Raw genomic sequence first — 25,601 nt, 5'->3', positions numbered from 1 at the left:
TCCGTCTATTATTTTTTTCTTGCATTTATAGTTTTTTTTTTTTAACTTTCCTTATAATTGTGTCATTTATATTTGGTGTTGTTGTTATTGTTGTTGTTGTTGTCCATTCTTGTTTTTCTTTCCTTTTCACTTCCGTCTATTATTTTCTTGTATTTATAGTTTTTATTTTTTTCACTTTCCTTATATTTGTGTCATTTATATTTGTTGTTGTTGTTGTTGTTGTCCATTCTTGTTTTTCTATCCTTTTCACTTCCATCTATTATTTTCTTGTATTTATAGTTTTTTTTTCACTTATATTCGTGTTATTTATATTTGGTGTTTTTGTTGTTTTTGTTGTTGTCCATTTTTGTTTGCTTTCACTTCCGTCTATTAGTTTGTTCTTTCATTTATATTTTTTTCACTATATTTGTGTTACCTATTTTTGCTGTTGTTGTTGTTGTTGTTGTTATACTTTCTTTTGTTATGTTTTATTTCTATTCTTAACTTTCTTCTTCTGATATTTTGTTGTTCCTATATTTTTTAACTTCCTTCTATATATATTTGTGTCATTTATACTTTCTTTTTCACTTGTATTATTTTTTGGTTGGTTTGTATTTTCTTAGATATTTGTATTTTTATCTTTCTCTTTATTTATCTTATTTTCTTATATTTTTCCATTTTTATCCGTTTCTCATTCACTATATACGTGGTGTTGCAATTTGTTTTATCATATTATCTGTGTAGAATATATATATGTTGTCAAAGGAAGGAATAGGGGAAGAACAACAGATTAAGGAAAGAATAGACAGAAGGTTTTTGTTTTTTCATGTTTTTCCACTTTTTTAATTCTGTTTTGTTGCATTTTATCCGTATCTCTGTTTTCCTGTTTCTCTTTTTTTCATTTTTTTGTTATGGTCGGATTAAAGGACGAAAGAGATTATTTTTTTTACTTTTATTTCACTTATATTTATCTTTTCTTCTAGCTCATCCATTTATATTTCTCTATTATTATCTTCTATTCGTATTTCTAGTTACATGTCTCTCTCTATATCTACTTCTCCTATTTGAATTATTTATTTTCCTTTATTTCTCTTATCTTTATACTTCCTTCTATCTTATCCATTTATGTTTCTCTAGTGTTGTATTTTACGTTTATTTCTATTTACATATCTCTTACAACATCTATTTTTTTTTTATTTATTCGTATTCTTATTTTCCTCGTCTTCTATTCTTTCACTTCCTTCTATATTTTGTTGTGTTCCGTATCTTTCCTCTTTTACTCTCCTTGTTTTCCTTTTCAGCTGAAGTGTTTTGTAACGGAGGGATTTGCGTGTTTTGTTGGGGCCGGCGAGGGATGGGAAGGGAAGGGAGGGGGAAGGGGAGGGAAGGGGACGAGAGTGAAAGAATGGGAGGAGAGGGAGGGAAGAGAAGAGTAAGGAGGGGGTAGGGAAAGGGAAGGAAGAGATGGAAGGAAGGGAAGGGAAAGAAAGGAAAGGAAAGGGAAAGGTAAGGTATATTATTATTATTATTAGTAGTAGTAGTAGTATTAGTATATATATAATCAATGTTATATTCATCTTTAATTCCCGTGTTTAATTCAATGTATTCAAGATATCCTCCACACTGTTATTATTATTATTATTATTATTATTATTATTATTATTATTATTATATTTGTCTAACACCTATTATTTTATTTTTTCAGGTGAGTGACGAGACGAAGCGTGAAGGTGTGGTGAGTGTGTTGACAGAGGAGGAGGAGGAGGAGGAGGGTAAAATTGCTTAGGTGGAAGAGGAAGGAGAAATGGGCGAGTTGATGAGGAGGAAAGCAAGATGGGAAAGGAGGAGGAAGAGGAGGAGGAGGAGGAGGAGGAGGAAATACAGACTTAATGGAAGGGAAGGAAACGAGGGTGGAGGGAGAATAATGATGTCTGGAGAGAGAGAGAGAGAGAGAGAGAGAGAGAGAACAAATGGACACAATCAACCTCACACACACACACACACACACACACACACACACACACACACACACACACCTTTTTATTCTCTATGTGCGTGCAAGGAAAGTCTCTTACAACAACAGTCTTATCAGGTAATTACTCTCTCTCTCTCTCTCTCTCTCTCTCTCTCTCTCTCTCTCTCTCTCTCTCTCTCTCTCTCTCTCTCTCTCTCTCTCTCTCTCTCTCTCTCTCGGCAGATGTGGCTAACGTGTTTGTTGTTTGGGAAAGCGAGTTGCCAGTTCTCTCTTTAATGGCCTGTTTTTGTTTTTTGCTTTTTATTGTTTTTTTTTTTCTTATTTCCACTTCGCTGTTTTACTCTTTTTTTTTGTCACTGAGTAGACGGAAGAGAAGCCGAGAGGAGGAGGAGGAGGAGGAAGAGGAAGGGAGAGTGAAGGAAAAATATGGAAGAGGAGGAAGAGGGAGAGAAGAGGGGAGGAAGAGTAGGGGAGAGGAAAGGAATAGGATGGAAGAGGAAGGAGAGAGAGGAAAGAGGAGGAGGAGGAGAGGAGGGGAGATGAAGTGGGGGAAAACAAGGGGAAGGAGAGGAACGTGAGGGGAAGTGGAGGAGAGTGGGGTACAGAGGAGGAGGAGGAGGAGGAGGAGGTATAGATAAGGGAGATAGAGGAAAACAAGGGGAAGGGAAAGGGAGGAGGAGGAGGAGGAGGAGGAGGATTATGACGTCACCATTTGTTATTGACTCACTATCGGGGGATTAATGAGAGAGAGAGAGAGAGAGAGAGAGAATTACCTATCAAACGCATATCAAAACCATCTGGAACCTCATAAAAATCTCTACTACACACACACACACACACACACACACACACACACACACACACACACACACACACACACACACACACACACAGACGCCGACCTTGCACTATGGTAGGTTATAAAAAGCCGCTCAGCATGGGCAGTGAGGCTTATAACGTGAGGGGAATGGAGGGGGTATAAGAAACAGCTGTAGAGAGGTCAGACCATCGACTTGGATATTAATTTTGTTACCCTAACTATCTACCTCTCTTCCACTTCTTTATTCGTTGTTTTCCTTATTGATTTCTTGTATGGGTATATGGTTCTCTCCCTCACTATCCCTTCCACTTCCTTATTCAGGGGTAGTTTTCTGACCCTGGTGGTAGTTCAACTCTTCTTCTGTACCGTGAACCTAAAAACACACATTATAACCCGAGTGGTCTCCGTATGGGTATCTGTTTCCCTTCCTCACTATTCCTTCCACTTCCTTATTCAGGGGTAGTTTTCTGACCCTGGTGGTAGTTCAACCCTTCTTCTGTACCGTGAACCTAAAAACACACATTATAATCCGAGTGATCTCCGTTTTGACCTTTGAAAGTAATTGATTTTGGAGTCTGAAGCGTCTTAAAGCCCCATTCACACTGTGCCGACGCTGGGCCACGACAACCCAGGAACTCCGGGAACACGAGATCTTGGGTGTTAAATGTTGACATGAAAGGGTTGCACATAGTCTTTCCGACCTTATGCGACCCTTCCACATCAAGATTTCACACCCAAGACCTCGTATACCCCGAGTCGCTGGGTTGTCGTGGCCCAGCGTCGGCAGTACCAACCATACTGTCCTGAAGACCACCTATCAACCCGGACTCTAGATTCTCTCTAAAAGATGATCAAATATGAGCTCCGTAGGGACAGCAAAAGCCAAGCAAGAAGGCGGCACTATAAACACTTCCCTGCGCCATAACGAAAGCCAAGGTACCGACATCGACTGGGTTAGCAATATACATCTGCATACCAAAGAGCGGAAGTCGAAAGTAAGTTGTCTTAGAAGAATATTAAACGGTTTATGAAGGACGTACAGCATTGGTGAAGGGGGCCAAGGATGAGAGAGAGAGAGAGAGAGAGGGTTATATATTTTACCGAAGCGAGTGCAATTCCATCCCATTCTCTTGAAGGTATTGATTTTGGCGCTGGTAGTAGTTGTAGTAGTAGTAGTAGTAGTAGTAATAGTAAGAGAAAGAAGGCATAGGAGATATAAATAATAAGCAAAAGGAATAGAAAACGAAAAAAATAAAGGAAAATTAGAATATAAGAGAAGGAGAAATAGAGAAAGAGGAACAAAGGAGGGGAAGAAGAAGAGGAGAAGGAGGAGGAGGAGGAAGAACAGTAAAGGAAATGGAAAAGAAAACTAGAAAATACTTAGGAAGAGAAAACTAAAAGAAGGAGAAATAGAGAAAGAGGAAGGAAGGGAAGAGGAGGAGGAGGAAGAGGAGGAGGAGGAGGAGTGATTTACAGACGCGATTTCAACTTCCACACGCCATCACCAACACACACACACACACACACACACACACACACACACACACACACACACACACACACACACACACACACACACACACACACACAGACACACACACACACACACACACACCTCGGAAATGGACCACGGGATTCAATACGACGAGAGTTAAACAGAAAATGCAAATTATGGACAAACTTGAGAGAGAGAGAGAGAGAGAGAGCACATTAGCAATAACAATCCCTTTCCTTAGTTTATTTCCCCTTCTCTCTCTCTCTCTCTCTCTCTCTCTCTCTCTCTCTCTCTCTCTCTCTCTCTCTCTCTCTCTCTTTCTCTCTCTCTCTCTCTCTCTCTCTCTTTACTCATTCATTCTCTCGGTCATTCATGAATATTCAGGTTTGCAAGAGGTTTCCAGATTCTCTTTTTTATTATTTACAAGATCCTCCTCCTCCTCCTCCTCCATTTTTTTTCCCTTTCACCACTTCGACCAACAATATATTTCTCCTCCTCCTCCTCCTCCTCCTCCTCCTCCTCCTCCTCCTCTTCTTCTTCTTCTTCTTCTTCTTCTTCTTCTTCTTCTTCTTCTTCTTCTTCTCCTTTTCCTTCAGTTTCTCCTTCATTGCCACTATATACGACTTCTCCCTTCTCCTCTCCCTCCTCCTCCTCCTCCTCCTCCTCCTCTTCCTCCTCTTCTTCTTCTCCCCTTCTTCCTCCTCCTCTTCTCCCCTTATTCCTATTATCTCTCGGCCTTACCCAGGGCGGGAACCAGAGAGAGAGAGAGAGAGAGAGAGAGAGAGAGAGAGAGAGAGAGAGAGAGGGGGGGGGAGAATGAGGGAGATGAATAATGAAATAAACGGTAGAGAAACGGAAAAGTGAGTGATGAATGACTCTCTCTCTCTCTCTCTCTCTCTCTCTCTCTCTCTCTCTCTCTCTCTCTCTCTCTCTCTCTCTCTCTCTCTCTCTCTCTCTCAGATTTGTTCATTATTTTATTCTTTTTTTATATTTTGACTCGATAAGTTGAACCCAAGGGAAGGAGGAGGAGGAGGAAAGAGGAGGAGGAGGAGGAGGAGGAGGAGGAGGAGGAGGAGGACTGAGACTTTTTTTTCTTTTTCTCCCTCTCCCCAGCTTCGTTTCCTCCAGAGAGAGAGAGAGAGAGAGTGAGAGAGAGAGACTACCCACAATGTTGGCTTAGAGTGAATAATTGAAGTACAGCGCCAAGCTCTCTCTCTCTCTCTCTCTCTCTCTCTCTCTCTCTCTCTCTCTCTCTCTCTCTCTCTCTCTCTCACTAGCAAACAAATGTGTCGTATTATGCATTGACATGAGAGAGAGAGAGAGAGAGAGAGAGAGAGAGAGAGAGAGAGTTTGCGCGCGTTCATTGCAAATTTACAGGACTAGGTAAACACACACACACACACACACACACACACACACACTCCCCATTCCCTCCCTTTCCCTACCTCCTCCTCCTTCCCCTTATCTTCCCCTCCCCCTCTTTCTTCCGATCGTCCTTCCTCCTCCTCCTCCTGTGACCTCCTTTCTATACAAATTTCGACGTAAAAGTGAAAAAAATATAAAAAAAAATCTATAGTAACTGAATGTAAACTCTCTCTCTCTCTCTCTCTCTCTCTCTCTCTCTCTCTCTCTCTCTCTCTCTCTCTCTCTCTCTCTCTCTCTCTCTCTCTCTCTCTCTCTCTCTCTCTCTCTCTCTCTCTCTCTCTCTCTCGTCCTAAACTATAATCAATGGCTCGCTTCTTCCTTGTATTTTTTTTATTAATATTTTCGATAATAATAATAATAATAATAATAATAATAATAATAATAATAATAATAATAATAATAATAACGTAGACCTCCTTCCTCTTCCTCTTCGCTGCCTTATCTCCTCCTCCTCCTCCGCCTCCTCCTCAAACCATACTGTATTATCGTCATAGAGTTTAGATATGAGAATGAATAAGGAGTTTGAAGAGGAGGAGGAATACATAGGAATACATAGGAAGAACAGATACCAGAAGACCTATCGGTCTATGGCGAGGGTGTCTGTTTACTACCGCTACTACTAGTAATCTACGTGTGGCAGGACAGGACAGAATAGATGAAGGCTCCTCCCCACCCACCTCTCCCTCCGGCAACGTGCCGGCAGGAAATAGTTAGAAGAGAACACCATGTACCTTTAAGGAAGAAAGGGACATTGAAATTTTACAGTAAAGAGAGAAATAAGAGGAAATTACTACCCTTAAGTTACACTACTGGCAACCTAAGCTGTGGGGGAAAAGACTTCATTACATCAGAACATAAGAACATAGAAACACAGGGAGACTGGAAGAGGCCGAGTGACCTACACAGGGCAGCCCCAGAATCCCCCCTAATACTCACGATGGGTGAGGTGTAGTTTCAGGGGCACAGGTGGAGGCTTGATCCTCGTTTTACCGGCGGTACTATGCACGCACCAGTAACCTGCCACTTTACTGCACCCACACCTCACTCCACCTGACATGCGGACATTAACTGTTGCTTTACTCTATTGTTAACTTACGTTACTTGCAATCTAGGTTGTGGGGGAGAATAATATGGATTTAGGTTGAGGTCTTGCTGCAATATGTCTGAAAACATGCGAAGAAGGGTCAGTATAATCTTATATCCCTAAAGTACTTATCCAATGAAGACTTGAAGCTATTGATACTCTGTGCACTAACTACTGACGGTGGGAGTCTATTCCAGTGATCGACGACTCTATTATTGAAAAAAACTTTGCGCACCAATGTGTTACTTCGGTCTCCCTTTAACTTCATACCGTTGCTGCGTGTTATTGTGTTGGTGTCTCTCTGAAATAGACTATCTGGGTTAATGTTGTCGAATCCATTAAGGATTTTGAACACATCAATTAAGTCCCCTCTTATCCTTCGCTTTTTTAGGGAAAACATATCTAAATGCTTTAAACGCTCGTCATATGGCAAGTTTCGGAGCGCTGGAACTTGTTTGGTTGCTCGTCGCTGTATCTTTTCTAGCAAAACTTGATCTTTGATATAGTTCGGTGACCAGAACTGAACGGCGCATTCTAGGTGTGGTCTTACAAATGCTAATTATAATCTCTTCGTAAGTTCGGGTGATTTATAATCAAAGTTTCTTGAGATTAATCCTAACATCATATTGGCTTTTTTACTCGCTGCGGAACATTGATCACTCATTTTAAGAGTGTTACTGATAATGACACCAAGATCTTTTTCTTGTTTTACTTCGCTGAGCTCATGTCCTTGAATCTGATATTTAAAGTTAGGATTTTTTTCACCTATGTGTATTACTTTACATTTATCTAGGTTAAAACTCATTTGCCATTTTTCTCTCCAGTCGGCAAGTCTTATTAAGTCTGATTGAATATTCCCGCAACTTTGACTGTTCATTACCGTACCTCCTAATTTGGTGTCGTCGGCGAATTTGGCTACTTTTGATAGGATATCAGTTTCTAAGTCGTTCACGTAAATTATGGATAGTGTTGGCCCCAGGACCGAACCTTGGGGAACGCCACTGGTGACGGGTTGCCAATCCGATACTTCACCATTAAGAACTACACGTTGTTCTCTGTCGGTGGAGGAGGAGGAGGAGGAAGAAGAAGAAGAGGAGGAGGAGGAGGAGGAGGAGAACTGAGCATGTATTTTTATTTGTCTGTTCAATCAGTTTGATCTAAAAAAAATGAATGGAACGCCGAAGTGGAGAGAGAGAGAGAGTATCGATCTGACAGACCTCCGTGAGAGAGAGAGAGAGAGAGGCTGTATAAAAGTTTTAATGAAGTAAACATTACCTCCACAAGTATCTCGGTTCGTGAAGGAAAGTGAGAGAAAAAGGGAGGGAAAGGAGGAGAAAGGGAAAGGAAGAAATGGGGAGAGAGAAGAAGGAAGGAGAGAAAGGATAGGAAAGGTAGAGAATAGGAACTGAAGGGAAAGGAAGGGAGGCATAGATAGATAGATAGATAGATAGATAGATAGATAGATAGATAGATAGATAGAAATAAAGAGATAGTAAAGGAATGTAATCAAAGAAGAAAGAATGTATGAAAGAATAGTTATAAAGAAAGACATCGTAAGAAAGGAAGGAAGGAATGTTATAAGAAAGAAGTTAAGAAAGAGAAGGAAAAGCAATAGAGAAAACCAGAAAGGAAAGGAAAGGAAGGAAGGGATGTCGGAAGGGAAAAATTGTAGAAAGAAAAATTTAAACGAAAAACATATTAGAAAAGAAAATTAAAAGAAAGGAAGTAAGAAAGAAATAAGGAAGGAAAGAAGAAAGAAAGGAAGGAAGGAAGGTCGGAAGCGAAAAATTGTAGAAAGAAAATTTTAAACAAAAAACATATTAGAAAAGAAAATTAAAAGAAAGGAAGTAAGAAAGAAATAAGGAAAGAAAGAAGGAAGGAAGGAAGGAAAAGGAAGGAAAGGAAAAAAAAGATTGAAGTAGAACAGTATATTTAGAAAAGACGAAAAAAAGGAAAGAGAGAGAGAGAGAGAGAGAGAGAGAGAGAGAGAAGGAGGAAAAATTTAGATAGACGTAAGGGTCTGGAGGGAGGAAAGAAGAGATGGAGGAGGAGGAGGAGGAGGGAGAGAGAGAGAAGGCAGGAAAGAAGGAGAAAATGAAATGCTCAAGAGAAACGAGTTAGTGAGAGAGAGAGAGAGAGAGAGAGTAAACATTTCGCAAACTCATTCCAGAAGTCTCGTTTGCAACACTTATAATTTTGATGTTTTTTTTTTTCAAGCATAATAATAATAATAATAATAATAATAGATTTACTAGTCGATTTACTTTATTATTTCTTTGTAGTTCTATCGTCTATTATAAGTTTGTGTGTTAGTTCGTTTGTTTGCTTATTCCTTTCTTCCTTCCTTGCTTGCTTGCTTGCTTGCTTGCTTCCTTCCTTCCTTCCTTCCTTCCTTCCTTCCTTCCTTCCTTCCTTCCTTCCTTCCTTCCTTCCTTCCTTCCTTCCTTTTACTTAATTTCTCTTATTCTGATATTCTCTTTTGCCCAACGTAAGATCAACACACACACACACACACACACACACACACACACACACACACACACACACACACACACACACACACACAGCCCATTCCACATAATCTCCCTCCCTCCCCCCCCCTTCTCTCTCTCTCTCTCTCTCTCTCTCTCTCTCTCTCTCTCTCTCTCTCTCTCTCTCTCTCTCACTCTCTCTGCCGGTCTCTCACCTCTCACAACTATACAGAATTTTCCTTGCAAGTACACCGAAATGAGAGAGAGAGAGAGAGAGAGAGAGAGAGAGACGAAAACATTATGAGACAGTCGAGATGAACGGCCTATGAGAGAGAGAGAGAGAGAGAGAGAGAGAGAGGTACTCCATTCTCCATTCCCTCTATGTGGTTGGCATCTTCCCTCTCCTCCTCCTCTTCCTCCTCCTCCTCCTTCCTAATCTTCCTCCTCCTCCTCTTCCTTCCTCTTTTTCCCCTCACTGCACCTGCGTCCCTCATTCCTCCACTCCCCCCCCCCCTCTCTCTCTCTCTCTCTCTCTCTCTCTCTCTCTCTCTCTCTCTCTCTCTCCCCCCCCCTGCGGGCCACTCATCGTTCCATCTCTTGTAACAATTAGATTTATGTGTCCCTCCTTCCCTAGGCACGTTCTCTCTCTCTCTCTCTCTCTCTCTCTCTCTCTCTCTCTCTCTCTCTCTCTCTCTCTCTCTCTCTCTCTCTCTCTCTCTCTCTCTCCTTCTTTCTCCCTTCTTTTCCTCCTTCTTTCTCTCTCTCTCTCTCTCTCTCTCTCTCTCTCTCTCTCTCTCTCTCTCTCTCTCTCTCTCTCTCTCTCTCTCTCTCTCACACACACACATTTCTCCTTATCTCTTTTCCTTCCCTTCTTCCTCTTCCCTTTTCTCTTCTTCTCCTCCCTTCCTTTTCTTTCCCTTCCTTCTTTCTCTTCCTTTTCCTTCTCTTTCTCCTTCTCTTCCCATTCTTTTCTCTCCCTTTCCTTCCTTCCCATCTTCCCTTCCCTTCCCTTCCCTTCTCTTCCCTTCTTTTCCATTCCCTTCTCTTCCCTTCCCTTCCCTTCCCTTCCCTTCCCTTCCCTTCGTTTCCATTCCCTTCTCTTCCCTTCGTTTCCATTCCCTTCCCTTCCCTTCTTTTCCATTCCCTTCTCTTCCCTTCCCTTCTCTTCTCTTCCCTTCCCTTCTCTTCCATTCCCTTTTCTTCCCTTCTCTTTCCTCCTCTTCCTCCTCCTCTTCCATACTAACATGCTTCCGATCTTCCCTCCGTTCTCTCCCCTCTTTCCCCTCTATCGCCTCTTCTCCCTCCTCCTCCTCCTCCTCCTCCTCCTCCTTTCCTCTTCCCTCCTGGGGCTTTTCTAGGGGGAGAAATTGATGTAATGTCGGGGTTGTTGCCCCCTCCTCCTCCTCCTCCTCCTCCTTTATTTCCTCTCCCCTCACTCCTCTTTTTCCTCCCCCTTAGCAATATTTCCTCTTTCATCAGCATATGCCTCCCCCCCTTTCTCTCTCTCTCTCTCTCTCTCTCTCTCTCTCTCTCTCTCTCTCTCTCTCTCTCTCTCTCTCTCTCTCTCTCTCTCTCTCTCTCTCTCTCTCTCTCTCTCTCAAAACAGGTTCCGTCTGGGCTTGATGATTTCACTCTCTCTATTCAATTATTTCTCCTCCTCCTCCTCCTCCTCCTCTTCTTCCTTCTTCTTCTCCTCCTCCTCCTCCTCTTTGTCCTCATGTCCTTCCCATTAATTTCGTTTCTGCCTCCTGATTGTCCATATAACTTTTGCTCTCTCTCTCTCTCTCTCTCTCTCTCTCTCTCTCTCTCTCTCTCTCTCTCTCTCTCTCTCTCTCTCTCTCTCACTTAGTCATTTTTTCCTTTTTTTTATAATTTTCCGATCTTTCTCTCTCTTCCTCTCCCTTTTCTTCTCTTCCTTTTTTTTGTCCTTCATTCTCTCCTTTTATCCTTTCTTCCTTTCCCTTCCCCTTTTCCTCCTCCTTCCTCCTCCATTTTCTCCTTCTTTTTATTTCTTTAACTTACTTTCTCTTCTCCTTTTGTCTCCTTCCCTTTCCCTTTCTCCTCTTACCCTTCCTCTCCCTCCCTTTCCTTTCCTCCCTCCCTTTCTTTCTTCAATTACCTCACTTTTCCTTTCCTTCCCTTCCTTTCTTCGATTTTTCCTTCCTTTCCTTCCCTTCTTCCCCTTCCTTTTCTTCCCTTCTTCCCCCTATCCTTCCTTTTCCTTCCCCTCCCTTGCCTTCCCCTTCACTTCCTCACTTATCTTTCCCTCCCCTACCCTTCCTCCTCTTTACCCTCCTCCCTTCCTCTCCCCCCCTCCCTTCTCTCCCCCCACTTCCCCTTCCTTTCCTTGGCCATAATATGCAGCAGGAAATGAGTTTTCTGCCTTAATTCTTCTTCCACGAATCTTTGGAGGAGAAGGAGGAGGAGGGCTGGAAGAGGTGGCTATGAGGGAGGAGTAGGACTAAAAGAGGTGGTGAGGAAGAAGAGGAGGAAGAGGAGGAGGAGGAGTAGGTGTTAATGACGTTGATGTATAATGATCTTGCTAATTAATCTTAAGCTAATGATGATGATGATAGGAAAACATAATGAATGAGAGTGTGAACCTGTAACCAAATTCTCTCTCTCTCTCTCTCTCTCTCTCTCTCTCTCTCTCTCTCTCTCTCTCTCTCTCTCTCTCTCTCTCTCTCTCTCTCGTAACGTTACAGCGAACTTCTGGAGACTTTCCGAATACTTTTGCGTCACTCTACGATGACGTCATTCGTTGCCATGGAAACCTCTGCATATCTCTCTCTCTCTCTCTCTCTCTCTCTCTCTCTCTCTCTCTCTCTCTCTCTCTCTCTCTCTCTCTCTCTCTCTCTCTCTCAATTGTCGTTTTTATAGTAGTAGTAGTAGTAGTAGTAGTAGTAGTAGTAGTAGTAGTAGTAAAGGCAGTATTATTATTAGTAGTAGTAGTATTAGTATTTTATTTTTTACTTTTTCCTCTTCGTTTTTTTATATTTTTCTTCTACTTTTTTTCTCTTTTTTCTTCATCTTTTCTTCTGGTTCTTTCTGGTTCTTCTGCTTTTTCTTCTTCTTCTTCTTCTTTTTTTTCTTCTTCTTCTTCTTTTTCTCCTCCTCCTTCTTTTTATTTTTGTTGTTATTATTATTATTATTATTATTATTATTATTATTATTATTATTATTATTATTACTGCTACTACTACTATTTCCATCCGCTCCAAATTCGGCCTTTTCCTATTTTGTCACTCGTTGTCAGAGAGAGAGAGAGAGAGAGAGAGAGAGAGAGAGAGAGAGAGAGAGAGAGAGAGAGGATCCGGCGGCCAGGGTGGAAAATATGCAAGAGATTAAAGCCGAGATGACTCTTCTCACCGAAGCCTCCAACCCGGCCTGTTTTGATGGCGCGGTGACGCAACCCCACGCAGCCTCCTCTATTTTTCACCTTCACGCGGGATAATTAGGAGGGCGAGTGGGGCCGGGGTGGGAGAGGTGGCTATTGTGCTTATTGATATGGGATTGGATGCTGGGAGGGGCAGGAAAGTGAATTAAGCTTGTGGAAAAGGTGGTTTGGTAAAGGATGGGAAGGAGTGGGTGGGGAGACTCGAAGGATACTCTTGCAAAAGGAAAAGGGATGGATGTGAACCGAAGATAAGCTTGTAAAAGAGAACCAAAGAATAAGGAATAATGAGAGCCGAGGAAAAAGCTTGTAAGAGAAGAAGGAAGAAGAGGAGGAGGAAAGAATGGGAAGTAAGGGGTGGTCAGACTCGAAGGATACGCTTGCATAAGGAAAAGGGATGGATGTTAACTGAAGATAAGCTTGTAAATGAAAGAGGATGACCAAAGAGGAAGAGGAATTATGAGAACCGAGGAAAAAGCTTGTAAAAAAGGAAGGAAGAGGAGACGGAGGAGGAGGAGGAGGAGGAAGTATAAGTCTATAAAATGGGAAGGAAGAGGAAGAGGAGGAGGAAGTCTGTACGGAAGAAAGGGAAAATAAACGAGGAAGAATATAAGTTCGTAAAAGAGAAAGAAAGAAAACCAAAGAATAAAAAAATAACACACACACACACACACACACACACACACACACACACACACACACACACATACACACACACACACTATTTTCCTTTTCTACTTACATGTTGCACTGACCCGCCTGCTCCTCGCTCTCTCAGCCTCGCCCTTTCACCTAAGCTCTCAAGGCGGAAAATTAGTGCTGGATTTTCGACACTAAGGAGAGGAGAGGCATAGCGTTGTGTTGTCCCCTTGAGCTGAGAAGAGAAAGGGATGCTGGGGAGATTGAGATGAGAAAGATGCTGTGAAGAGAGAGAGAGAGAGAGAGAGAGAGATGCTAGGATGCTGAGAAAGAGAAGAGAGGGGTGTTGGAGAGAATAGAGATGAGAAAAAGATGCTGAGGAGAGTGAGATGAGAAGGGGATGCTGGGATTGAGAAGAGAACGAGATGCTGGAGTGCTGAGAAAGAGAAGAGAAGAAAGAGGTGTTGAGAGAAGAGAGAGAAGAGAAAAAGATGCTGAGGAGAGCAAGGGATGCTGAAGAGAGAGAGAGAGAGAGAGAGAGATGCTGGAATGCTGAGAAAGAGAAGAGAAGAAAGAGTTGTTGAGAGAAGAGAGAAGAGAAAGGGATACTGAGAAAAAGTGAAAAGTGAAAAGAGTGCAGCTGGACTTAACGTACCGGTGGAAGTCGTGTTCAGTGTCTTTGTTTTGATGTACTGTAACCTTTTGTCTATAACTCTTTTGTGCTCTTCTTTCAATTCTTTCCCTGTCTCTTGATATGCGGTGACTTCATGCTTTTAACTATCTATCCTGTTTTATGTGCTGTATGTTTTGATATACTGTGACTTTTTACGGATAACTCTTTCTCTGTCTCTTGATATGCTGTGACTTCATGCTTTTAACTATCTATTCCTGTTTTATGTGCTGTATGTTTTGTGGTGCTAAGTGTTCTAATTACCTTGTACGTATTCTGCGCTTTGGTTTAGTGTATATTTTCATTCTGAGTTTTAAAGAAATGCTAGTTTTTGGGCCATTTCGTAAAATAGAGATTGATACGTTTTATTGTAAGTTGTGGTCAATAAATATCTATATCTATCTATCTCTACCCATCCTTCCTTCCTTCTTTTCTTTCTTTCTTTCTTTCCTTTTCCAGTCTTTCGAAAGTGATCTAGGTTTTGTTCTTGGTTGGGTTTAAGTCGTCGCCTTTGCTGCTGACCTGAAACATTGCATCACACACACACACACACACACACACACACACACACACACACACACACACACACACACACACACACCAAAGGAAATGCTTGCCTCACCTCACGCCATCCCCCCCCACCACACACACACACACACGCATTATGACCCTACCCAGAAACGCATCGCTCCCTAGCAGGAATAACAATACTATCTTGAAAGGGCCTGTGTGTGTGTGTGTGTGTGTGTGTGTGTGTGTGTGTGTGTGCCCAGGGGTAGGTTAAAGTGGCATTATCGGGGAAGGGAAGGTCAGAGGTCACCAGGAGCCGCCCAGACCACTGCCACGAGACCAATCAAGGCTGCAGGGGTCACCGGGGGGGCGGGGGCGGCGGGGGGGGGGGGGGGGTAGGGGGTTAGGCCAGGGCGGGGTGAGGCGATGGGCGTTGATAGGAGGGTTGTGGGCGGGGACAGGGCAAGGCAGGGCAGGGAAGGGAAAGGAAGGAAGGGAAGAGAAAGGATGGGAAGGGAAGGGATGGGAGAGGAGGGAAGGGGAGAGAGGTGATTGAAGAGAAAGAAAGAGGAGGAAAGGGAAGGGAAGGGTAAGAGAAGGGAAGAGAGGTGATTGAAGAGAAAGGAAAAGGAGGAAAGAAAAGGAAAGGAACGGATGGGAAGGGAAGGGCAAGGTGTGTTTGTCCGGTTCACTATTGGTAAGGAATGGGAAGGGAAGGGATAGGAAGGGAAATGAAGGGAGGGGAAAGAAAGGGAAGAGAATGGAATGGAAAGGAAGGGGAAAGAAAGGAGAAGAATTGGAGGGCAGTGAAGGGAAAGGAAAGCAAGGGATGGAATGGGAAGGAAAAGAAAAGGAAAGAAAAGGAAAGGAAAGGAAAGAAAAAGAAGGAAAGGGAAGGGAAGAAAAGAAAAAAGCAGACGAGAGATGGAATGAGATAGGATGTTTGTTTGTTTGTGTGTGTGTGTGTGTGTGTGTGTGTGTGTGTGTGTGTGTGTGTGTGTGTGTAGGGGATGTGCTTCCTGTGAGTGTCATTTGTCTGTCAGTCTATCTATCTATCTATCTATCTATCTGTCTACCTATCTGTCTATCTGTCTGTATCGTTAGTGAAAGGCGAAGGAATGAAACTCGTATACAACATAACACCCTGATTGAGCATATTGTAATCTTGAATGTAACGTAAAATAATAATAATAATAATAATAATAATAATAATAATAATAATAAATAGTGGCAGTTCAATATATGTGTGTTTTGTCTCCTCAAATTTGTATACAGTAACATTTATTTATTTTTCCAATGCATACAGAGAAAATATTAAATTACAACTCATTCATTTCTTATTTTTATTCATTGCCTTTGTTAGCACTCACAAAGGGAAGGGACTGAATGATGAATGGGTGGAGGAGGAGGGAGGAGGAGAAGGAGGAGGAGGATATAGATAACCCCACTCCTCCTTCTCTCCTCCTCTCCCCCTCCTTCTCCTCCTTCTCCTCCATTGCACACACACAAACAACTATACTCTTTCCACATTCCATTACAAATCCTACAACGATACCAATAAACATACAGTACAATACAATACTAAAGAAAACAGTACATACCATCTATTGTATTTCCAAGTGTCTGTAAGAAAGCAAACTCATCAAGGCGCAAACATGGACTTCAATCCTCTCTGACCGTCTCTATAAAAGGATCCGCTAAAATAAAACCCCGAAGACAAGGTATCTAAGAGAAGGGGTTGTGAAAGAAGGGGGTTGGGGGTGAGGAGGGGGAGAAGAGGAAGGGGAAGGCAGGAGGGAAGGGAGGGGAAGGACATTTGGGTTTAGGGAGGTGGCAGAGGGAGGGGGGGAAGTCAAGGGGAAAGGGGGCAGGAGGAAGAAGGAGAGGGAAGGGAGGAGGAGGGAGGGAAGGGGATAAAGACAGGGGAGGGAGGGGAAGGGAGGGGGTCACTCTGGATATCTTTCGTCACTTTGTAGAGTTAAAATTCCAACTACTTATGTTTTTCTTCTTTTCTGGGTGACTGTGTGTGGGTGTGGGTGTGGGTGTGGGTGTGGGTGTGGGTGTGTGTGTGTGGGTGTGTTTGGTGAGTGACTTATTCTTGTTTTATTTATTTATTTACTTATTTTATTTATACTCTTATTTTATTATGTGTGGGAGAGAAAGCCTGCTAACTGTTTCTGTGTGTAACTGTGTGTCTTATTGGTGAGTGTGTCTGTGTGTGTGTGTGTGTGTGTGTGTGTGTGTGTGTGTGTGTGTGTGTGTGTGTGTGTGTGTGTATTCTTGGTTGAGTGGCTGTGTTTTTCTGAGTAATTGTTTGTGTAACTGTGTGTCTTATTGGTGAGTGTGTCTGCGTGTGTGTGTGTGTATTCTTGGTTGAGTGACTGTCTGTTTTTCTTAGTAACTGTTTGTGTGTGTCTTTTCTTGGGTGACTGTGTGTGTGTGTCATATTGATTGAGTGACTGTGTAATTTCTTGAGTAATAACCATGTGTGTCATTTATTGTTGAGTAACTGAGTGTGTCTTGTCTCGGTGATTAACTCTTGTTTTCTCTCGGCAGGTGTGGTGCATGAGGTGCCAGCGATCGGCAGTGATGGGGAAAGTGAAGAGGCCTCGGGTGCCAGCGACGAGGTGACTTCCCCCGTCAACGTCAAACTCAGGCAGAACAAGAACCGTCGCATCACACAGGAGGCGAGTATTGGGTTCACTTCTCTTGTAACAGTCAGAGTAAAGTAAAGCAGTAAAGGAAATAAAGGAGGAAAGTAAAGGAGTAAAGTCAAGGAAAGTAAAGGAGTAAAGTCAGGGTACTGTAAAGAATGGTAAAGGAAGCAGGTTAAGGGTCAGGTTTGGTTAGGTTAGGTTAGGTTAGGTTAGAAGAAAAGCCTGTTAAGTGATTAAAAGATTGGCAGACAATACATATTCACTAAAAAGATGACCATGTGTCTTTTTAAGGGTCAGGGTACTGTAAAGGAAGCAGGTTAAGGGTTAGATTAAGTTAGGTTAGGTTAGAAGAAAAGCCTGTTAAGTGATCAAAAGACTGGCAGACAATCCATTTTCACTGTGATAAAATTACCATGTATCTTTTTGAAGGGTCAGGGTACAGTAAAGGATGGTAAAGGAAGCAGGTCAAGGGTCAGGTTAGGTTAGGTTAGATCAGAAGTAAAGTCTGTTAAGTGATCAAAAGACTGGCAGACAATCCATTTTCACTGTGATGAGATGACCATGTGACTTCTTTTAAGGGTCAGGGTACAGTAAGGGAAGCAGCTCAAGGGCACTCACACATAAAATAGACCAGCTAAGTTAGTGGATCCCAGCATACTTGTACTCATGATCCTTTCCCAAAACTTGAAACCCACGCAACCCCCAGATATCAGCAGTTTGGTTGACATTTTAATTACACTAAGTTTTCCCCATAAACACCCCTCCTCTGCAATACCTTGTCTTATGGGTTTTATTTTAGCTGATCCTTTTATAGAGTTTCCCTTTGTGTAGGAAATAAAGTTTACCTAGTTCTTTCTTTCTTTATTATTTTATGGTAAAGGCTGCAGCTTAAGGGGGCAAAGAACAAACAAAAAAAAAGCACACTAATTACTGTTTCATGCCCCCAAAAATACCCTCTTGTTGCCCCCCAAAATACCCTCTTGCTCCCTCTCAACACTCACTCACAAGCATACAGCACTAGCAGAATAAAGCATAGAAAACAATCTCACAGTGCTAAGCTATAAAAGTAATTCTCCCTAAGCCATTCGTTTCTAGCAAGGCCTTATGCCCCCCTCAGCCAATCTTCCAGGAGTCCCCAGGGGGTCACAATCCACCAGTTAGGAACCACTGAGCGATCAATAGACTGGCACTCACACGACCCATTTTCACTGCAATGTCTCCACTCCAGGGCTGACCTTTCCCTTCCCTCTCCCACCCAGGATATCAATAAGAGATTATCCTTGCTGGCCGACCTGAATCTGCATGTTAGTTTGGTTAATATTATACACAGAGACTCACATGCAATTTCTCTTATTTCCCTTTGTGTAGGAAATAAAGTTGACCTATCTTTGACTTATCTTTCGGCCTCTCCTCTCGACTCTTTTGTGGGAGCAGTGAGTAGTGGCCTTTTTTTTTTCATTATTGTTTCCTTTTTTTTTTGCCCTTGAACTGTTTCCTCTACTGTAAAATAAAAAGTTCTTTCTTTCTTTATTGTTTTACGGTAAAGGCTGCAGCTCAAGGGTGGCAAAGAACAAACAATAAAAGCCCACTAATTACTGTTTAACGATCAATAGACTTAGCACGCAAACCTCACCCATTTTCTCTGTAATAAGCTGACCATGTATTGACTTCACTCTATATCTGACAGTTTCCTTCCCTTCCCTCTCCCCCACAGGATATCAACAAGAGATTATCCTTGCCGGCCGACCTAAGGGTTCCCGATGCATTCCTGCAGAAGACGTCAATCAGCCCGGAGGTGCCGCTCAGCCGTGCCTCCCGCAGACAATCGCTCTCAGAGATTGGCTTCGGCCGGATGGAAACATATACAAAATTAGATAAGTTAGGAGAGGTACGTATGGTCCTTGTATTAAATTAGATAAGTTAGAAGAAGTATGTGTGATCCTTATACAATATTAGATAGCTCAGGAGAAGTATGTTGTTCTGTAATGTCTTCCCTCTAAGCAAACACCCTAACCAACACCTCCTCCGCCCACAGGGAACATATGCAACAGTGTACAAAGGGCGGTCGCGGCTCACGGACAACCTGGTGGCCCTGAAGGAGATCCGGCTTGAGCACGAGGAGGGGGCGCCCTGCACTGCCATCAGGGAGGTCTCTCTGCTCAAGGAACTAAAACATGCAAACATTGGTGAGTTCGTGTCCGCCCCGCACGGCAAAATGTCAAAGGTCACGCACTGGAATGAGGCGAATGACCAGGCCTTTCCTGACCCTTATTTAAGCCTTGCCAGTGACATGTTTGAGAGTGTTCAGGATGTGGCTGATAAGGTATCACTGAAGCTTTATATAAATGAGGTGTATAGATAGGGATTCTTAGACAATTCCACCTCACATCAATTATTTATAAAGACAAAAAAAAAAAGGTAAAATGTGTTCCTATGAGTGTTTTTTACATTCATGGTACAGAGGCTTTGTCAAACTACCACCAGGGTCATCAAACTATCCATGGAACTGCCCAACAACTTCTATGAAAGCCTTGTTAATTGTGTCTGTAATGTTTAAATGTCTCCTATGAAAGAAGTGCAGAGCTAACTTCTACCAAGGAATATTTGAAGAATTTCCTGATTTTTTTCTTTGTCGCTGCCAGATACTTAATTTTAACCAATCTTTCCACTCTTTCAGTCACTCTTTCTTGCTCTTTTTCTCAGTCACTCTGCCAGATATTGTACTCCATCCAGCCCTTACTCTCAGTCACTCTTTCTTGCTCTTTTTCTCTGTCATTCTACCAGATATTGTACTTCATCCAACCCTTCCTTGCTTACAGTCACTTTCTTACTTTTTTCTTATTCAGTCAGCCAGATATTTTACTTTAATGAGCCCTTCCTCTCTTCCAGTCACTCTACACGATATTGTTCACACCGACAAGAGCCTGACGCTTGTGTTTGAATACCTAGACCGTGATCTCAAGCAGTACATGGACGAGTGTGGGGCACAGCTCTCAATGAACAATGTTAAGGTAAGTCTGTGTACGGTTACTCCAAATACTTAGCTTAAAAAGGGTATTTGATTGTTTCTGTGCTGTAATGAATTGAAAGAGAGGAATGGAAGATAAGAAACAGATAAGGTGTGGAAGAATGTAAAAAAGAAGCAGTTTAGGAAAGTGTTGGGAGGAAAGGGATGAGAAGAGGGAGAAAGAAAAGGAATATAGAAGAGATGAAGCAGATGCCCTCCCTGACAGACAACCCTCTCTATTTATCTTAGTCTAAATAAACCACTAATGTTATGTTCGTGTGTATGGCAGATCTTCCGGTTTTATTGCCGCAGATGCCATTCCTTACAGGCCACCCTCCCCATTCATCTGTCTAAATAAATCTCTAATGTTATGTGTGTATGTGTATGTGTGTGTGTCTGTGTGTGTGTGTGTGTGTGTGTGTGTGTGTGTGTGTGTGTGTGTGTGTGTGTGTCAGATCTTCCTGTTTTATTGCCTCAGATGCCAATTCTTATGAACCACCCTCCCCATTTTTCTAAGTCTAAATAAATCACTAATGTTATGTGTCTGTGTGTGGGGCAGATCTTCCTGTTCCAGCTGCTGCGAGGGCTTGCCTACTGTCATCAACGGCGGGTCCTTCACCGCGACCTCAAACCTCAGAACCTACTTATTAATGACCTCGGGGAACTCAAGGTTAGTGTCCACCCTCAGCCTCATGATGGATACTTGTGTGACTCGAACCTGAACCTGACAATAAAAAGATGTAGCATGACTCAAATGATCCTGAACCTGGCACTGGAAAGATATAGCAGGACTGTTTTATATAAAGTCTCATTAGTAAGAAAGCGTTCATGAGTTTTCTGAGTCAAATTTAAACCTGACAGTGGATAGATGTAGCATGACTCAAATGATCCTGAACTTGGCAATGCATAGATATACCAGGACTCTTTGTTGTATAGAAAGTCTCATTAGTAAGGAAGCATACATGAATGTTCTGAGTCAACACCTATAGTAACTCTCTCTTCCTTGCAGTTGGCGGACTTTGGCTTAGCCCGGGCCAAGTCTGTTCCCACCAAGACCTACAGCAATGAGGTGGTGACGCTCTGGTACCGGCCTCCCGACGTGCTCCTGGGCTCCACCGAGTACTCCACACAGATCGACATGTGGTGAGTTGTCCGCTTCTTGTAAGTGAGGAGAATAAAAATATAGGAGAGGTAGGAATGGACAAAAACAATACCTAATGAATTTACAGGTGACGATTGACTTTTGCTTTATACTCATCACTGTCAACACACATTACAGCATAGGAAAAGCATGGAGGTCAATAGGTTGACTGCCTCTCTGCCACAACAAGTTCATCTTCCTATTCTGCTTACAGCCTAACCAAGTCATGAGCTACATATTTCTATATATATCTTCTGTACACTGCGATCACTCTAGGAACTTAAGGTACAAAGTAAGAAACAACCCTGTTAAATAAGAAACAAAAGGCTTCATAATAATAATATATATGTCCCTGGTAGCAATAATACAGAGACAGAGTAAGAGCTCAAAACACATGTAGATAATGAGGAGTTACTACTAAAAGAAGGAATAAACAGTAGGAGCACAAGAGGACACAGTAAAAAATTGAGGAAAGGAAGATGCTTGAGAGACATAAAGAAATATAGCTTCCCACAAAGAAATATAGAGGTTTGGAATAGACTAAGTGAGGATGTAGTATCAGCGAAGAATATGCAAAACTTCAATAAGGAAAAGTTGGACAAATACAGATACGGAGACGGGACCACATGAGCGTAAGCCGAGGCCCTGTAAAGCTATAACTAGGTAAATACACCTTATAGCAGAGAAAGCACACAGGTCATTAGGTTAACAGTCCCCTCACCTTATCTTCCCAGGGGCGTGGGCTGCATCATGTACGAGATGATCAGTGGGCGGCCGCTGTTTCCTGGGGCCACCGTGGAGGATGAGTTGCACTTGATCTTCCGCACGCTGGGCACCCCCACGGAGAGCACCTGGCCGGGCATCAGCTCCAACGAGGAGTTCAACCAGTACAGCTTCAGCTCCTACCAAGGGGAGACGCTGCTGGCCAGGGCTCCGCGGCTGGCCCATGACTCCGCCTCGGGCCTCCTGTCAAAGTTCCTCTTGGTGGGTGTTGGTTTTTGGACTTGTTTTGGTGTGTGTGTGTGTGGGATGTCTTGTTCAGATTGGAGGAGTGGGATTTGTTGTGCTTTGATTGTTTTAATTCTTGAGTATGATTGTTTTAGGTCTTCAGGGTTGGTACAAGTTGTTTTTGTGTGTATGTAAATAAGTCTTGTTCAGAATGGAGTGTTGGTATTTGATTTGTTTTGAGTTTGTGAGATGATTTTGATTGTTTTAGCTCATAAGTATGCTTGTTTTAGTTAGAGTTTGTGATTGCATTATTATTATTTTGGCTCTTCAGTGTTGTTTTGAGGTGTTTTTGTGTGTGTATGAATGAGTTATTAACAGAATGGAGACATGACATTCGTTTTCATTTGAGTTTGCAAGGGTAATATTGTTTTAGCTGTCAAGTTGTTTTTGTGGGTATATGAATGAGTTATAATTAGAATGGAGTAATGGCTTTTATTTTATCTTTAGCTTGTGAGTGTATCATAGTCATTTTAGCTCTGCCATCAGTAACTCATCTTTTCCTCCGCAGTTTGAAGCCAAGAAGAGGATTTCGGCCGCCACCGCACTCAAGCATCCCTTCTTTGAGTCCCTCGGCCACACCATTCACACACTCAAAGACCGTGAGTTCATTATTAGTTCAGCGCCTTAAGTAACTGTTCATTTAGCCTGCATGCCCTTTGGGAAATGTGTTGAAGGCATTTGGTGTTTGTATTGTTGAAGAATCAGACATCATATGGAGCTCTTCTCTTGCCCCGGATCAGAAATGTGCACCTTTTAATGTGAGATAAGCAAGTGTAAAGCAATGGCCAGGTTTCCACACACTAATGATAATTGTAAGTACACACAATTTCCTATCAGTCATTGTTGTTTGTCTTTCCAGAGGACTCCATCTTCTCATGCCCGGGCCTCATCCTTACCCGCGACCACAACTACAAGGTCCCCAACGGCAACCAGGCCAAGACGCGCCGGCAGAGCATGCACTTCTGAGCCGGGCTTGTGAGGCACCGCCTTGCCCTCATCTCCGAGAACCAGTCCCTGAAACATGATACTGATAGTGCTATAACTTGTAGACTCAGTGCCCAGAACATTCAGAATCACCTTCTCTAACAGAGGTTCTTCTGTAGAGGGGAAATACTCACTTTCTGGGTGGAGAAACTGCTGGGATGTGACTTTGAAAAAGAACAAAAGCCGAGACCAATAGCCTGCTGTGAGCTGTGAGTGATCCGTGCTGACCGCGGTGTGACCGTGGCGTCAGACTGTGTGTTTGGTCCACGCTGTGAGGTGGTTTGTGGGAGGCAAGTCATCAGTGTTCACTACTGTATCAGTAGACTCTACCAGTCTAGTGGGGTTTCTAGAACCTTTAGTTTGAACAATGTAGTCTTTCAAATATATTTAGAAATCTAGCCTAAAATTTTCTGATGTAATAAATTGTTTCCTGGCCCTACTCTGTAAAATTCCCAGACTGGTTACTCCCAAGGGCTTGAGGTAGTGATCTGCGGGTCAGATGTCTCGACTACCAACTTCCATTACGGTGATCACAAGCCCCAGACCTGCGTCCCGCGCTGGATGCTTCACAAGAATGCAAGTGGAATAACTCTGTGATGATTCGCTCAATGTTCTCTGAAAATGCAAGCTAGATAACAGCCTAGTATTTATGAGGAAAATGGTGTATAAGTCAAGAGTAGACAAGAGTAACACATCGTCAAGAAACTGAAGAACTAAACTCGACGACAGTTTGATCCTCATTAAATTCTGTCAGGAAATTTGTGATAGGGTAAAGTATCAAATTGTACCCCACTCCCCTCTTCGTTTTAACAATGTGCAATGTATAGTACTTCAGTTTCCTCATGGACTCTCGATCCCTGAGCTCCATGCAAGTGTCTCATTTTTTCATTTTGTATCGTTGCCATATAGGCCCTCTTTCCTAATTAAATAATATGTTGAAGATTATGTGATATGTAACTTAATAATAAAGTTTTCCGTTGTAAGACATGACACACATTTTGGTACGTATCTCAGTCCCACGTCTCTGTTCCGTCTTGGTTTGTTCCGATCACTTGACTGTAGGTTTGTGGTACCTGAAAACTCTCAACATACCCGAGGGCGCGGCGCACTGCCCCTCCCGCACTCCGGCAATAATTCCTGGGTCTCCGCTGCCCATACTGTGTAAAAGAAACATTTAGTACATTTATGCTCAATGATAGGTCTTTAGTAATGCTAGTCCCAAGGTTGAGCATAAAGAAATTAGAGGGCTTAGTTTACAGTTGCGTCCCTGTCATGCCTGAATGTATCCACCACAAGCTTGGTATTCTGAACGTAAGAAACGGAGGAACATTTTGGAATAGGATGAAGGAGTTTGTTATAAGCATTCCAAATATATTATGTATTCCTATATAAAGACTTAAGCATTCAATTTAACTGTTTACCTGTTCCTTAGGGATGACATGTGACCAATGTGTTTACATACCATTACTTTCCTTCTTTGTACAAATTCTATAATTCCACAAACTTCAGATCAAGAGTATCCAAATCATTAACAAGCCGACTAATAATACTCCCCAGTTGTGTGGTAGCGACTGATCAGTTATGTGAAAGTTGCCTGAAGTTAAGGTTTGGTAAAAAATATATATATTATAATAGTTATAGGTAGAATTATCTTTGAAGATACTTCAGAACACTAGTTCATATAACCTTATTTTATTATTCCTATAGATTGCCTAAATTGATTGACTATTTAGTGGCTGCGGTCACCCTTGAACCAATGAGGCCTGCTTTTATATTCGTCCATTCCCAAAGCTATAATGAACCAACCTAGCGAGGACACTTACATGGCTCAGTCATCACCAGCGTGTGTTGTAGGCAACTGTGGACTTCAGCAAGGACTTGCAGTATGATCCTACCCAGACTTCCTCATAAAGAAAACACATCCTCATCAGTATGCCATGTATGTTTAGAAATGAGCTCATTCTATTTTTGAACAGGTGTCAACTATGACTATAATGTATATTTTCAACTATTTCTATCATAGGTTGAAGAACAGCATGACATTGTGTCAATATGTCCAAAGTGAATAAAGAAAATCTTAAGGTATTGGTATCAACAACCTTTATTTTAAGAAATGACAACACTAAAATTATCAGTCACTAACAACAAGAATGAGGCAACACACAAACCAGCTGGAGGGCTCCTGGGACTGTTGGGTGTGCTTCCCTTGTCATGTCCAGGCCGTGCACACCAGACACCAGCTTCAAGGCTGAGGGTAAAGTTTCCATAGAATTAACAACTTATCATGAATCCTGATTAGCTGCTTGATGCAGAAAGGATGACTTTTAGCCATACAACAAAGG

General features: G+C 42.4%; 1 protein-coding gene across 10 annotated transcripts in view; it reads left to right on the top strand.

Moving 5' to 3' along the window:
• The window catches only part of LOC126998210 (cyclin-dependent kinase 17-like), an 88,294-nt gene extending 62,954 nt beyond the window's left edge, over positions 1-25,340 (top strand). For 9 of the 10 annotated variants that reach the window (XM_050859691.1, XM_050859693.1, XM_050859692.1 and 6 more), the window contains 9 exons: positions 17,019-17,149; positions 18,834-19,007; positions 19,155-19,305; positions 20,009-20,130; positions 20,686-20,796; positions 21,136-21,269; positions 22,002-22,251; positions 22,784-22,874; positions 23,135-25,340. In XM_050859691.1, coding sequence (XP_050715648.1) covers positions 17,019-17,149; positions 18,834-19,007; positions 19,155-19,305; positions 20,009-20,130; positions 20,686-20,796; positions 21,136-21,269; positions 22,002-22,251; positions 22,784-22,874; positions 23,135-23,241 — 1,271 coding nt within the window. In that variant the 3' untranslated portion in view covers positions 23,242-25,340. Of the gene's footprint in view, positions 1-17,018; positions 17,150-18,833; positions 19,008-19,154; positions 19,306-20,008; positions 20,131-20,685; positions 20,797-21,135; positions 21,270-22,001; positions 22,252-22,783; positions 22,875-23,134 lie in introns of those variants that run through there. The other variant, XM_050859696.1, reaches the window with a different exon arrangement.
• Positions 25,341-25,601: the final 261 nt, after the last annotated feature.

Source organism: Eriocheir sinensis, chromosome 13, assembly GCF_024679095.1.
Source record: "Eriocheir sinensis breed Jianghai 21 chromosome 13, ASM2467909v1, whole genome shotgun sequence".
In the NCBI taxonomy this organism is placed as follows: domain Eukaryota; kingdom Metazoa; phylum Arthropoda; class Malacostraca; order Decapoda; family Varunidae; genus Eriocheir; species Eriocheir sinensis.
Note: the sequence above shows the minus strand (reverse complement) of the source record. Positions and strands in the feature narration are given on the sequence as shown.